A 13,970-nucleotide genomic window follows, 5' to 3' on the forward strand; every position below is an offset into this window, starting at 1 on the left:
TGAAGAAAAAAATGAAAAATGAAAAAATTGTAATTTTACCTATTTTTATTATTTGAATGATACCTTAGTTATACCACAGACAACATAGTTCATGATTATACATGATTAGAAAGAGAAAACAAAACTGTATCAAAGTGAATAAAAATCCAATATGGCGTCCATTTAAAATAAGGAAATTGGTCAATATCTCGAAAATCGTAATTTTGAAAAAAATTTCTGCGTCCATTGAAATTTTTTTCAATAGCTCTAAGTACTTATTATTAAACACTTCACTTTTTTCCAATTATCTACTTAACGATTTATTTTTTAAATCGCTAACCTTATTTTGTTTTCAGATTAGTACAAAATAAACGTAAAAGTAAAACTAAAAATGTTTATTATTTTATTTGTTCAAATTCATTACAGGGTGGACCTTTAAATTTGGGGCACTGTAGATGTTGAAGGCCTCTCACCATAAACGTTTATTCTAAATTTGCACATCGTTTTGACAAAATTAATCACTGGCCCAATTATTTATAGTCCTTGGATATTTTACCCTTTCTTTATTAGGATAACGCACTCCCACTAATTTCGTTTATCAGTGTAAGGCTGGACTATGATTAGTTTAAAGTATATGCAACGATTTGAAACTGCAACCTGGCCAAGTAAATGACATTCATTAAGACAGGAGAGGTATTTAATGGTTATTAATTCTGTCTGCGACTGTATCTATGTGAACACTATTAGTAACACACGAATGTGTACCTACTTTTAGATTCTGCACAGGATTTAAATGTGGAATTCCATTTAAATAAACTACATAGTTGAATTATTAACTAATATTTGTTATAATCCAGAATTTACTAACTGAATCATTCTCGGTTATAAAATGATTAAACTATAAATAAATTAAAAATGCATTTCCGCTAAATTAGAATAAATGGTTATTAACAAAAATCACTCAACAAAATAAATAAATACTAAAAAAAAACCAAAGTTAATATTTAAAAAAAAATATTATCAACAACCAATCACAACCGTAGTATCAAGGAAATTAGCGCATTTTCGCGAGGACCAAGTCTATTTGCTCGTCGATTCTCGAGCTTGTGCCCCTAAACGTGGTAGGGTTCGGTCCAATCATTTGTATTAATTGCGGCACGTCTTGTCCCGAAATTTGTGTAAACTTCGCTAAAGATTTCATACATCTCCACAATTGCTCCTCGGATGGTTTGGTGTTAAAATATTGTAAGAGCGCCATCGTTAACTCCACGGCGACGTCATCAAATACCTGCAAAGATAAAATTGAGCCAATAGAAACAATTGTGCTTCTAATTAATGATGCATAAGTAGAGGTCGTGTTTCTATTTTCTGTTATGTTAAGTATAGTAAGACCGATCCCAAAGTGACTTAAAGATTTGGTTGTTGTCTTGGGTAAAGTGGTTCTTGTCACGGCTATAAGAGATTAAAATCACTGTAGTTCTCTAGGATCGGTCAGTTGGCAACGATGGCTTAATTTATAAAAGATCGCTATTCTAGCAAGTGTGAACACAGTTTGTTAAAGTAAAATGAATGGAGGTTAAATGAAAATGTCGTTGGCGCTAAATTAATTCGTAATGGAAAATGTTGCAGCATTAGTGAATGAGGCCACGACACAGTGATTACTGATAGCTACCTTTGATAAAGTGCCTTTGGGTAAAATCTGCCGTAGGCGAAAGTTTTTGAACATTTTCTGAAAGCACAAATGCTCTAAAATATCTTATAATTTTCGAAACATAGTCCTTTTAAACATATGATGTTAGTTAGCCTAATGAGAAGCCGTGAGTTTTGAGTCATAAACCTTAGCCATAAAAAGATACAGACCACAGATTTTACCTCCTTGCAGGCCATGTTGTAAATAATGGCGGAGCCGCGATCTTGCAGGTCTGGTACATCCGACAACAAGGAATGTACTGCAACTTTGGTCGTCACCCTAATATTACTGATGGGTTGACCATTATAAGTCCATTCGGAAATATACAACAGCCATTCGGATGAGCTTAGGTTTTCGAACATGTTTGCAATCTAAATCAACCTACTGTACAATTGTCGATTATTAAAATAATCCTTACAAAAAGAGCCAAGGCGAGCTGCTCATCTACACTGATTCGGTCGATTTCATAAGCGTAATTCATCAAAACGTGATCTTTCCTATCTTGATGCAACACCAATATGACGTCATCCTTTAAGGCGGCGGCCGCGAGAATGTTTAACACGTGTATTCGCACCTCGTTCTGAACGTCACGGTCGTTTAGTAGCCGCCCTACAATCGAGCGTGTTAGCGGCGACGTTAACGTGTATTCCAATACAAACCAATAAAATTGAGAAACCCATCACCGACCACCCAGCTACCTTCATCGCACAGCATATACTGACGTAGTTCGTCTAAGGCTCTTTGTTCCTCCTCGGATAATTGATTTTGTAGTGAGTTTGCTAATACTTCGTACTCCCCTTTAGTCTGTAATAATTGAAGATATTCAGTAATGAATTTGAAAAAACTTGACCCCTTAATTTATTAGACACATCCCTCCCTTAAGAACCCCCATAAAGGTTGAGCAGACAGTGATCGATTACTTATTAGACGAGGCTAAATCCTGATTGATCTCATAGAAGAAATCTCAAGTGTAGAATCTTCTGTGGAAACAAGGAAAGTCACCAGGGGCTGAAAGAGTCCTGAAAAGTATGATTACGGCCATCACAATCCAGGTCAAGTAGTTGGCGAATCGAATTGGAAATTTAGGTAAGGTGCTAGAAATAAGACACATCTGGTCGTTTGCGATAAGAAGTTTTATAGTTAGACGAAATTTAATTAGTGCACATGTGGTTCTAATAAGAAATTGCAGGTGTGTTACGAAGAACTAGGCGTTTTTCTCAGCGTTAAGTCTACTTGTGATTGGCGCTTTATGTGAAAATTCAAAAACGAGATTATTATTATATATATATTATGGATGCTTTAAATACTGGAGACTGGACAACGTTTAAACGGAGCTTATTGTTTGTTTGTGTTTTTGAGCACGTAATATTTGTTACGGGCTTATTTTAGGCAGTCGGCCCTATGTGATTAATTTAAATCGTTATTATAACAAAGTGTGTGCGTATTGAAATATTTAAGTTACAACGTCGTCAAGTGAGTTAGTTACAGTTCATGAGAAGTATTTTAAAGGGTTTTATTCATTAACGGAAAAAGGAATTCAAGTGTGAGTAAACCACCCTTGAAGACCTTCAACAAGGGTTGTCATTCATCAAAACTAAAAATGTTCTACTGCCCGAAAAGCCACCAAATTTTGTCATTTCATTCACTAAAACATGTCGTGTTTGTGTCAGTTCTAAGTGCGCCTGAATATCGCAAAATTTTTACGACCAGATTGATTATTGTATTATTGGAGGCCGTGCAGTATACGTAAATAAACACACCTCTCCCTTGACCCAAGAATTGCCATTAAAAATGAACTTCCAAATTTTGAAATTTCCAGTCAATTCAGTAACCATAATTATTACCGTTGTGTTTAGTGTCATTGGAAGCGCGCTAATTTATCAAGATGTTTAAGCCGTTTTCCTGATTTTTAGGACGCCAGGGACCGAGCTCAAACATTTCAATGAAGTGTTGTAACGAAACACTTAAGTTCCATACCCAAAGTAATGACCACACAGTATATTTGTCTACCAGACTGTCACTCCGGAAAAATTTATTTCTGTTTTAGAAGTTAATTTGTAGAGCCGCCCGGTAAGGAAAACAAGAGGCCGTATATAATTGTTCCATTTGTAGCTGTTCCCGTAGGAATAATTAAATTATTTTTGTATTGGTCAAAAGCTTTTGTCATGTAGAAGACAAGGGCGAATTAATATCTTAGAATTTCAACTCAATTAAGTAATTATTAGCATTAAAATTGCAAGGTTATGCAGGTTTACGTCGGTATCAGTTTGATAAGAGACCCGAGGAATTTCAAGAGACAATAATTAACAGTTTCTAATTAAATAAGTTGCAGTAAACAGCTTCCAATTAGGACACAATTGGTCTCAAAAGAAGCGCTTCTTAATTAATTAAATTTTTAGGATGATCGCTGTTAATTAAAGAAATTTTAATTTTTTGACAGTATTGAAAGGTTCCACCCTGTATATACAACTTACGACGATACATACATTTTTGAGAGTTGGCAACCATGCAATATCTAGGTGGGAAAAAGCTGCCTGTGCCACCTAAAAAGCACGAACGGGGGTTACGTTTGGCATCTTGTCTCGAATAGCGGTCGTGAACGCGTCGCTCCATAAATGTTTGTTGTTATTTTGTGTTTTTTTAATGCAGGTAGTAATCTTTGCATTTCTTTATATCGTATTAGTGTTTTGTATTTTGGTTTTGGTTTGAATCTTTGTTTTTGAAATTTACTTCGTTTAACCACAATGCATAATCACATATGTGATACCGTTATGCTATAGTTTGTAATTGCTTACGTTTTTGGTGCAAAGCTTGCTTAATTTATGTTTATTGATGTTGATTACTTGGTCTTGTCCCTAAAGTAACATTCATATAAGTTTTGATCATTTTATTTTAATGTGTGGAAATTACCGATTTGTTTGATTTATGTACTGCCTTGTTGTTGGTAACTAACAATTTTCTCCGTGAATGATGCAGTCACGAGGGTGGTAAAAACTGTAGTCAAAATTGAGCTACGACTGGCTGGAATTTCCGATTCCCTCTCCGTATTTTAGGAAGTTTATATAGGGCAACAGCACGATTTAGGGGATTTTTTTGGCATTTTTGAGGTGCAGGCGTACATTTTAGGACCATTCCGTTATTTATAAGAGGATATTGCTTTGCTGACCTGCATTTGGTTTCTCGTAGCTACCGTTAATTAATTCATGCTATGTTGCTTGTATTCTCGATAGAGAAATTGCTGATTTTGTGATCGATGGAGTTGGCCGTTTTCTCCAACTGATTACCTGAGGCTTCCGCAAACCGCTTTCGTCAGCTGGTGTGACTTATTTACAATAATTTGTAAATTTATTTGTTTTTCTTTTAATTACATTGTAATCTTTATTCTGCTAAAGAGCAATATATAGATCTTCATTTAATTTCGGCATTCTTTAAACTTTAAACTTTGTTAGATGGTTGAATGGGTTGGAGTGTAATGAACCACCCACAAGAATGAACTTGATCATTTTTTATGGACACTGTATATAGTAGGCATGTGCCAAGTACATTTGGCAACAGAAATTTGGCAATTTTGAAAACGTTTTGAGTAAGTTCACAACTGCACTCTCTCTACCCACATAACGTTTCTAAAAAAAACTGAACTTTCTACCCCCCCATATCACATCCTATGCTTTATCAAAAAGACAATTCTGATGAACTTGCACTGAAAAACAAGCGCACGATACTCACATCCACTAAATCCCTAAAAACTATCGGCGGCTCCCGACTTCGTTTCCTCTCCTCTTCTTGCCGCCTTTCGTCCTCCTCAAATTGCAAAGCCTGTTCGGACGGCAACTGATTGGGCTCGCCCGAATTTATTGTGTCGGTATCAGCCATAATACTAACCTATTAACAAACTGAATTACAGTGAACACGCCACTAAAACTTACCTCTGTACTAAAACGAACCGATAATCCCTCTCTCAGTAGTTTCTTTCGTTTTTTTTCTTTCTTTCTCTCCTTCTTGACTAGTTTATCTTTAATACTGTTCCGTTTTTCATCTATTCGTTGTGATGTGCTCCTAAATATGAAAATTTTAAAATCACAGTACACAGGTACATCGTACAATGATACTTACAATTAGTGTTAGTTCAGTCCGAGAGTTAGTCACAGAAAACAGTTAGTGCAAACTACAAGCGTGCAATTTTTAGGCATCGTTTATTAAAATCGGTTAACAAAAAGTGTGTAATGAATCGTGTTACAATTTAACGCTGAATCCTTCAAATTTTCGTATTCTTAGCACTAAGATGATGGTTCCTATACTTAAAAGCCATTTCCACAGTCAAAAACAAAGTCCTAATCTATGAAAAAAAGCCTAAACGTCAACAATAACAAGTATCATTAACCGCAACACTCTATAAGTTAGTAACTTCGGCAATTAGTTTGTGTTATTGTCATCTTTCTTAGCGTTAGCGTCTGACCTGGCCTCTTCGATTTGCAGAAACTCCGGACTGGGATCCTTACGTACTCCTCGATGGTTGGGGCTTCGTTCGTTCGAAATTGGTCGGGCGCTATGCTCTAACTGCTGGACGAGTATCTGAAGGGCGGGACTTAGTTTCGATTGTAAGACCTCGTTAGGCAAATCGAGAATATATCTCGGTATATTCGCGCCGCACAAAAATTGAGCTAGTTCTTGCGAGAAGTTATTGCAGTTGTGCCTTAATAGATCGTACGTGCCTATTCTGAGGGAGCTTTCATTAATCGAAGGAAGGTGGTTGTTCGAGAGTACTTACGCATAGCTTGTCTCGCTAAGTCCACTGAGATAATCGATGAAGATGGTGTACGGAATTTGAGTTTCGCCTAAAGTTTCGATTTGTAGCGGATTTTTCACAGCCGTCGATCCCTGAAGCAAAAGTTCTATTTTTATAAACGTAAATCAAGTTGAATGACTGCCCTATTATTTCGGTTGCGATTAAAACCGTAATTGCGGCCAAAAATAAGGCGCGCCGCTCGCAAACAAAAACACAAACTCGATTATACGCACAAACTAAATTGAAAAAATCGAACTTACGCACGCTAACAAGACGCTGCAATGGAAAACTGGGCGCAATTTTAACTTTAAGTATAACAGTAGGAGTTCGTTTATTTATAGAAGCTTCCCAAATTTAGAATTACACAGGTTACACATCATAGAGGAATTAAATGAAAAACAAATCGCCGTGTTACCGGTTACAGTTTAGGAAAATAACTAATCTCGCCTTATTCTAATATTTCTGATTGAGCATCCCTGAATGTTTTCAGATTTTAAATAAATTAAACAAATGTCGATACCTTTAGACAGAACCATTCGCCGGAAGTGTGAAAGAGTACACAGTACACGCAATCTACCCACTACTAAAATGGATGGAAGTGTAGTAACTACTTTAAACAAATGCAGCAAAGGATGATCCACAGGCCACAAGAAATCAGAACGCAACAACAAATGCAGGGGAGAAAATCGGAAACGAACCAAGAACCGGAAATATGCATAATTCCTCTACACACTATGTCCATCATGAGAATCTCAGAAACCATAGAGGATACGACAATGGTCAAATTAGATAAAAGATGCGCAATTGAAGTGTGAAGTCATGCTTTAAAGAAAATCAGAAAATTCCGATCACTTCCGAAGTTATGCCAGAAAAACCGAAATTGGTCGATTTTTTCCTGATGTTATTTGAGCAGATATACAGAAAAATAAAAAACTTATTTTCATTGCCACTTTTTGAGCTCTACAACATACCGTTGAGATTTGAAATGCAACGTTTCGTTTCGGACAAATCATCAACTTTATTTTTATATGGGCCGTGAAAAAAGGACGTACTGTATCGAGTGGCATTTTTTATTACACATAGGTACAACTATGTAGGGCACACAAAAATAAACAAAAGTTGAACACGGTTGGTTTCAACAAGATGGTGCACCCGCGCACAACGCCCTAATCCTGCGAGAATACCGAATAGACGTAAATAAGCCCCCCAGGTACTATCATGAAATTAGTAAAAATGGCTAGAGGGCACTTATGTAGGCGTGTTCAACAAAAAAATTGCGGGAGAAGTCCTAAATTTTCCAAAATCTTAATTAAAACTTCACTTCAGTTCGTCGAAATCTGGGGCTGTTACTGGGAAACTGAAAAATCTGAAGTGACAGCTGATTTTTGTAAGACTAAGAAGTTATGTTAACTACTTCGTCTACTGAATTGAAATATGCTGGGTTTAACGTGTATATTAACAGTTAATGTAATAAAAGAGTAGTATCATTTATACAATTTTAGGTTTAGTTCGACTTATACACCAAATAAGGGACACTTCCTTGTCACATGTGGATACATTTCAATAAAACCACTTTTGGAAGTGCATACAATCTAAACTTGAATGCCTTAGGGAAGAAGAATGTCATAGAGATTACATTTTGCATCCGGAAAGATCGACTTTTCCGTATCGACCACCCCCTTCACGTTCCATATACCAATTATTTCGTATCAACCACCAATTAACTTCGAACGCCTCCTCCGTAACAACCGGTGACTAGAATCGACCGCCTTACCATTCGAAACGGGAAGAGACATCTTCAATAGACCGCCTCTTTGTTAGCGACCGCCGGTTAAACTTTCGAATATTTCCTCCGTATCACCCTGTGACTGGCTACGACCGCCTTACCATTCGAAAGGGGAAGGGACACCTTTCGCATCTTGGATAGACCGCGTCTTTTGTTAGCGGCCGCCGCTTAACTCCCCCGTATCAACCGGTGACGAGCATCGACTGCCTTGTCATGCGAAAGGTGAAGGGACATCTTTCGCAGCTTCCATAGACCGCGTCTTGGTCAGTTAGAGACGCACAAGCATTATTACGAATTATTGTTCAGAATGAAAAACTGGGCCTGGACCTACACTGAATTTTTGAGGTTTTTTTAAACTGAATTTTTAAGGAAATCCGAAAAAATTGTTACTTACAAAAACTGTTCAAAATAGCATGTAATGGCCGTGTAGCAAGAAATCCGCCTATTTACCTATTTTACTTATCTCCCTAATTGTTAATACTATCAAAACAGTAATATAAGTAGACGTAATGTGCTCTTTTTTGGTCAAACCTAAAATGGTAAAATCAAAATTTAAAAATATTCACTCGCTTAAGAGGTCCGAGGGAAAATTAAAAAATTGTCAATTCCCAAATGACTTAATAAAACAGTTAAGGGGATCAGGTAAAAGTTATCGGACCTAACTTCATTTTTTTAAATGGAACACCCTGGTTATTTTAATCTAAAAAGGTGGCATATTCAATTCTCTTTTCAAATATATGCACCTAACAAAATTCTACATTAATTTAAAGATTCAAAAAAATTTAAAAGACTTCAAAAGATTTTTTGGAATTCGTTATCATTTGAGCCTATTTTTTAATTCTGTTTGAATCTTTTTTGAAATTTTTTTTCACTTGTCATTATAAAGAAACTTTTGTAAAATACATCTCTCTTAACTCAGAAAATATAGGGTAACCTGAAGAGAATGTAATATGGTATTTTTCCACTAAAAAAATGAGGTTAGGTCCAATAACTTATTTACCTGACGCCAGATACTTATTTTGAAAACGGTCGATTGTTCAACAATTATTATAAAGAAACTGTTGCAATAAACATCTTTTTTAACTAAGAAAATATACTTAGGGCCATTAGAAAAATTGACCATTTTTTTATCATTTACAAAAAAGATTTTAAAGGAATTTAAAAAATTGTTGAAATTTTTTGGAATCATATGAACCCTTTTATAATTGTTTTAAATTGTTTGAATTGTTTTTTTTTTAAATTTTTGAATCGCTTGAATCTTTTTTTTAATATCATCCCTGGTGGTCTATTTTCGAAAAGAGAGTGTAATATGCTATCTTTCCATTTAAAAAAATGGCGGATAACTGTTGGGTGGTAATTTAACGTAGGTCAGATCAACACTTAAACACATACAGGTGGTGATTTTTTAAAAAACTTTTCAAACAATTATAATTTGTGCCTTATTTTCTTAATCCATGGGTTTTTAAAACCTGCATGAGAAAGCTAGAACAGGCTAGCTGCATGTAGTTGCTTGCAACTGTAGAAATACTAACAAAAAAACCTTAATTATCGTAAATGCGAGAGTAAATGGAGTAGTCCAATTCAGGGGTACTTTGGCGTCTGAAAGTGGACTTGTACGCTCCGATTACATTTACCTTGCGAAAGCACACGGCGCATAAATTTTAACTCTGAACATAAAAATCCCCTATATTCAATTCTAAAATTAACAAGTCAATGCATTGATAAGCCTGACAGTTATGCAACCCACCTTACACACCAATCTGACAACAATGTAAACAAAAGAACCTTATTCTTGATACATATTCCCAGGGACTGTTGAGAACTACAGTGGTGGGCTCGGTGCAACTTAAATGGCTGCTAGAATAACTTTAGATATTTATATATGTCTATAAGTTTTTAACAAGCGAAGAACAAAATCTAAAAATTTCGGATTCAATAAAGGGTCATAAAAGAGGTCATCAGAGAGAGGTAAAATTTACGCACTGTCCGCCGTTGCTGCCCTTTAGAATAACCAGCCGCCACTGATAATTTCACATTATTTAAAACGATTTGCTCATACATATTCATATTTTTGTGTATTTATTGTTGTATTGTTATTGCTAACTTCACATGAAATATGGAAAATCTATCATTGGCTGGTGACCCGTCAATGGTGTTGTGGGAAGCACATAATCTGAACATTTCACAAAATGTTTAAAAATATTGAAATATAATGCATTTAGAGTTGGGAATCCAGAAAAGTGTCATGCACTAAAACTCTAGAGCTCTTGAAGTGTTTACGTGCCATGAAGGAATGATGTAAGAATGTCCCTTGAATATTTATACTAATTATGCAACAGTTTCCACGCTAATTACTTGGCAAAGAAATCAGTGTCAGACCTTAGTCTGAGGGTCACAGGTCCTTTCCACTATGATAATCGCGGGGAAATTCTTTCCACTAACTATCAAGCTTGCAATCTCGAGGCGTTTAAAACCTACAAAATTGTGACTAGTTACAAAGTACTTTGACAAAAAAAGTAATTAATCATTATATAAGAGCAACATTCCAAAAACTTGCAAACAAAAACAAAGAAACTCAAGCCTAATTATACACGAGCTGGAAGTATTTATATACAAACTGCTAATGATCTACTACGTCACTCTTGCAATTAACCTGGAGACTTACCGGACTACAACTTTCGACACCCTGAGATCCGAAGAAGTATTCTCGTCCGTAGACGACGATGGACGTATGCCAGACACCGTCGATACGTTTCCCTTTTGCGCACAAAGAAAGATCAATGCGTAAGAATTATGAATGAAAACTTACCTATCAGTAAAGGAGACACCATCGCAGCAACTCCTCGAGATAAATCATAAATGTATACCTCCACCTTGTAGGTCATCTCTTGTAGATTTGCAACGGGCGCGACTTCCGAGCGATAGAAAGGTAAAGGTGTAAGCTGGCGTTATTTTTCGAATTAATTACGACTTTCCAGTGGTAATTAATTTGAAGAATGGCGAATAACGAGGAAAATTTGAACGATGACCAGTTTTTTTGTGACACCTTGAGCCTGCTGTCAACACAGACTAATTCCTGTTGCATCAAAAGCGCACGATTTCAAATTCGCAGTTGGTCAAATGCCACTGTGTAAATATTATTTGTGCGTAAAATGCACTGCATATTATTTCGAAATGTGGTTCACCTAAAGGCGACTATTTTTAACTTTACGTGCTTATTTACCACCTCTTCCCATTCCGCGAATAGTTTCACATTACCCCAGGTTATTGAAATTATCTTTAATTATTTTCAATCTTTTCAAATAAAATTTTGTTGCTTTTTAATACAAAAAAGTTACTTTATTTATTTAAGGACAGATTAATGCAGCGAGAAATATGTCTCTTGATGATTAATTACATTGTAATTAGCATAAGTACGCTGGTAAAATATTTAGAGCAACCTGTAGGTATATGCAGATTGTCTATTTAAAAAAATTATCAAAGTCCTCGCTTGTGATCGAAAGTGATTTCAGCGCATCTTTCTGCCGACCCCACATCATAAACCCCGTCCTTAAAGTTGTTAATTACGTACACTCCTCTTCTTTCTATGTACACTACGTACTTATACTAGCGTTCTTCTACAGGCCCTCATTTGCTGCCATGCCAGCCAGCCAGCCAGCCGGCAAAATGAGATTAAAAGCTATCTTTTTACAAATAAATTTTCAAAAATGCGCTAAAAATATATTGATTTCATATATTGAGTGCCTAGGTGGGTACTCTTTGGTACGTAGTGGAGAAACCAAGAATGTTCGTGATTGAACTGAAAAATTACTCGCACTGTATTCTGCTCCTAATTGCAAATAGGAAACAGTTTATTAACGTATAAAAGCCGATGTGATAGCAAAATTAATTTAATTAAATGATTTATTTATATAAAATTATAATTATTGATGAATTTATAACGGTCCTTAAATAGAATCAATATTAATCGTTTATACTGGTAGTAGCTTGCACAACACTTAATTTATAACACGAGCACGAATTTAATTATTTATCACTTCGACACGATGTTAAGACTGCGACAATTCAATTTGCAGCTTATATAACATACTTTCGAAAAATCTGGAAGGCATATCATATTTCATAGAAAGAATGATAATCCCCTATTATATTCCTTATCGCCCGCGGTGACTAGGTAAATCGTTATCGACTTGATGGCGCCTTGATATCATTCGCTAGATCTACTACACTGTCCCCTTCATAAAATTGTTGCGTCTCGCAACACGGACGACGGAGATACAGTGCTAATACGTGACTATCTGCTTCTATCACGCCATAAATGGCGAACCATGGCGGTACTTGCATGATTACCCCTTCGTGCATCTTGTATTTTCCACGAATAATCTTACGAAAGGGTTGTGTGCTAGGTCCCCAACAGACCAATTATGTTCCTATCCTGGTACCTTGAAACGCCACTTCCAGCCTAACATGTTGTAGTGCGCTAACTTCACAGTACATCAGTAACACGGAAATAACATCAACCTGGCAACGTTTAAAAATGGCTACCGGAATAGCTGTTTATCCCACCCGCTTAAATTTGAAATCAAAGAGTGGCACGTGATCAAATAAAGCCTAAACCTTAGAGAAGGAAATAGTCTAAGACCTAAACCAGGCGAGTCCCCTTCGGTAGTTGTAATAAACAACGACCTGAAGTACAGTAGAGAAGAAACGCAAAACCAAACACTATGTAATATGGAATAATAGTATAATTTGTATATTAAATAATTCTTTGCTTTTTGATCAGTTATTCTAATAGTCAATATAATTTTAAATGAACAATAGTGAAAATGCGCAAGATAATTTGTTGCATTAAATTGATCCGATACAACTGAATACCGATTTTCGAGATCGTTTTTTGGCTGTAACTTTTTGCCCGATAGTCTACGTAGCTGAAAAACAATAGAGACCTCTCTTATATCCTTAAGAATATGTGTGTACCAATTTTCAAAGAGATCTGACGATTCTAAACAAAGTTATCGTAATTGTTCAGAAGTGTAAAATGAATCAAAATGTTGAAAGGCTTCCTACAAATTTAGACAGAATACATTTAAAGCCAAAGAAATGCCAAGTTCCCCTAGAACCTATCAGACAAAAGAACCGAGCCGAAGAAAATTTTGAGTCACTGTTCACAGAGGATAAGTATAGAGGGAAATCTAGAGTAACTGTGGAATACGCTAAACACACGTTTTTATCACACCTACAATATCCAAAAATTAACAATCTGGGCAAGTAACTCGTACGAATTATTCGATCAGACTTCTCAATCAAAAGTTATAGACTAGAAACCAATTTCGAAAAAAATTCAAAGGGCGGTAACTTTTGAACTAGTAGCCCAATCTTGGAACTGTTTGAAATTATACTACAGGCCACATTCTATAAGAAAATTTTTTTTCCGGGTCGATCTGAGGCAATTTTATTTTCGGGGCTCAAAAAAAGTCAGTGTATAACCTTTTTTTACCAAAAATCGACTACACCAAAATTTCTCGGGAAAACACTTTTTCTTATTAATTTGGGTGCGTACAATCCAAATCAATTCGTACTTTTTCGATCAGACTTCTTAATCAAGTTATAGACGAAACCAATTTCGAAAGAAAATTCAAAGAGCTGTAACTTTTGTACTAGTAGCCCAATCTTGGAACTGTTTGAAATTATGGATTCTGCAGGCCACATTCTATAAGAAAATTTTTTTT

General features: G+C 35.8%; 1 protein-coding gene across 3 annotated transcripts; it reads right to left on the reverse strand.

Annotated features, from left to right (window-relative positions):
• Nucleotides 1–359: 359 nt before the first annotated feature.
• Nucleotides 360–11,360, reverse strand: LOC116177848. 3 transcript variants are annotated; one of them, XM_031496988.1, is made up of 11 exons: nt 11,051–11,360; nt 10,907–10,998; nt 6,438–6,547; nt 6,126–6,386; nt 5,596–5,725; nt 5,396–5,551; nt 2,329–2,473; nt 2,088–2,278; nt 1,852–2,040; nt 1,652–1,708; nt 360–1,267 (listed from the first exon to the last, which is right to left on the reverse strand). In XM_031496988.1, the coding sequence occupies exons 1-11, from the start codon at nt 11,124–11,126 to the stop codon at nt 1,034–1,036; spliced, it is 1,641 nt and encodes a 546-aa protein (XP_031352848.1). In that variant the 5' UTR covers nt 11,127–11,360; the 3' UTR covers nt 360–1,033. The 3 variants fall into 3 exon arrangements, with proteins under 3 accessions (XP_031352848.1, XP_031352850.1, XP_031352849.1); XM_031496990.1 differs by lacking the exon at nt 1,652–1,708 and having other exon boundaries at nt 11,051–11,359; XM_031496989.1 differs by lacking the exon at nt 1,652–1,708 and having other exon boundaries at nt 1,840–2,040; nt 11,051–11,356.
• Nucleotides 11,361–13,970: the final 2,610 nt, after the last annotated feature.

This window comes from Photinus pyralis, unplaced genomic scaffold (assembly GCF_008802855.1).
Source record: "Photinus pyralis isolate 1611_PpyrPB1 unplaced genomic scaffold, Ppyr1.3 Ppyr1.4_LG8, whole genome shotgun sequence".
Taxonomy (NCBI): Eukaryota; Metazoa; Arthropoda; class Insecta; order Coleoptera; family Lampyridae; genus Photinus; species Photinus pyralis.

Coding starts and splice junctions, on each gene's coding strand:
- LOC116177848 (XM_031496988.1), bottom strand. CDS start 11,126: ATGACCTACAAGGTGGAGGTATACATTTATGATTTATCTCGAGGAGTT. Junction 6,387..6,437: donor CTTAGCGAGACAAGCTATGC/GTAAGTACTCTC, acceptor AAGCTCCCTCAG/AATAGGCACGTACGATCTAT. Junction 2,279..2,328: donor TGGGTTTCTCAATTTTATTG/GTTTGTATTGGA, acceptor GCTCGATTGTAG/GGCGGCTACTAAACGACCGT.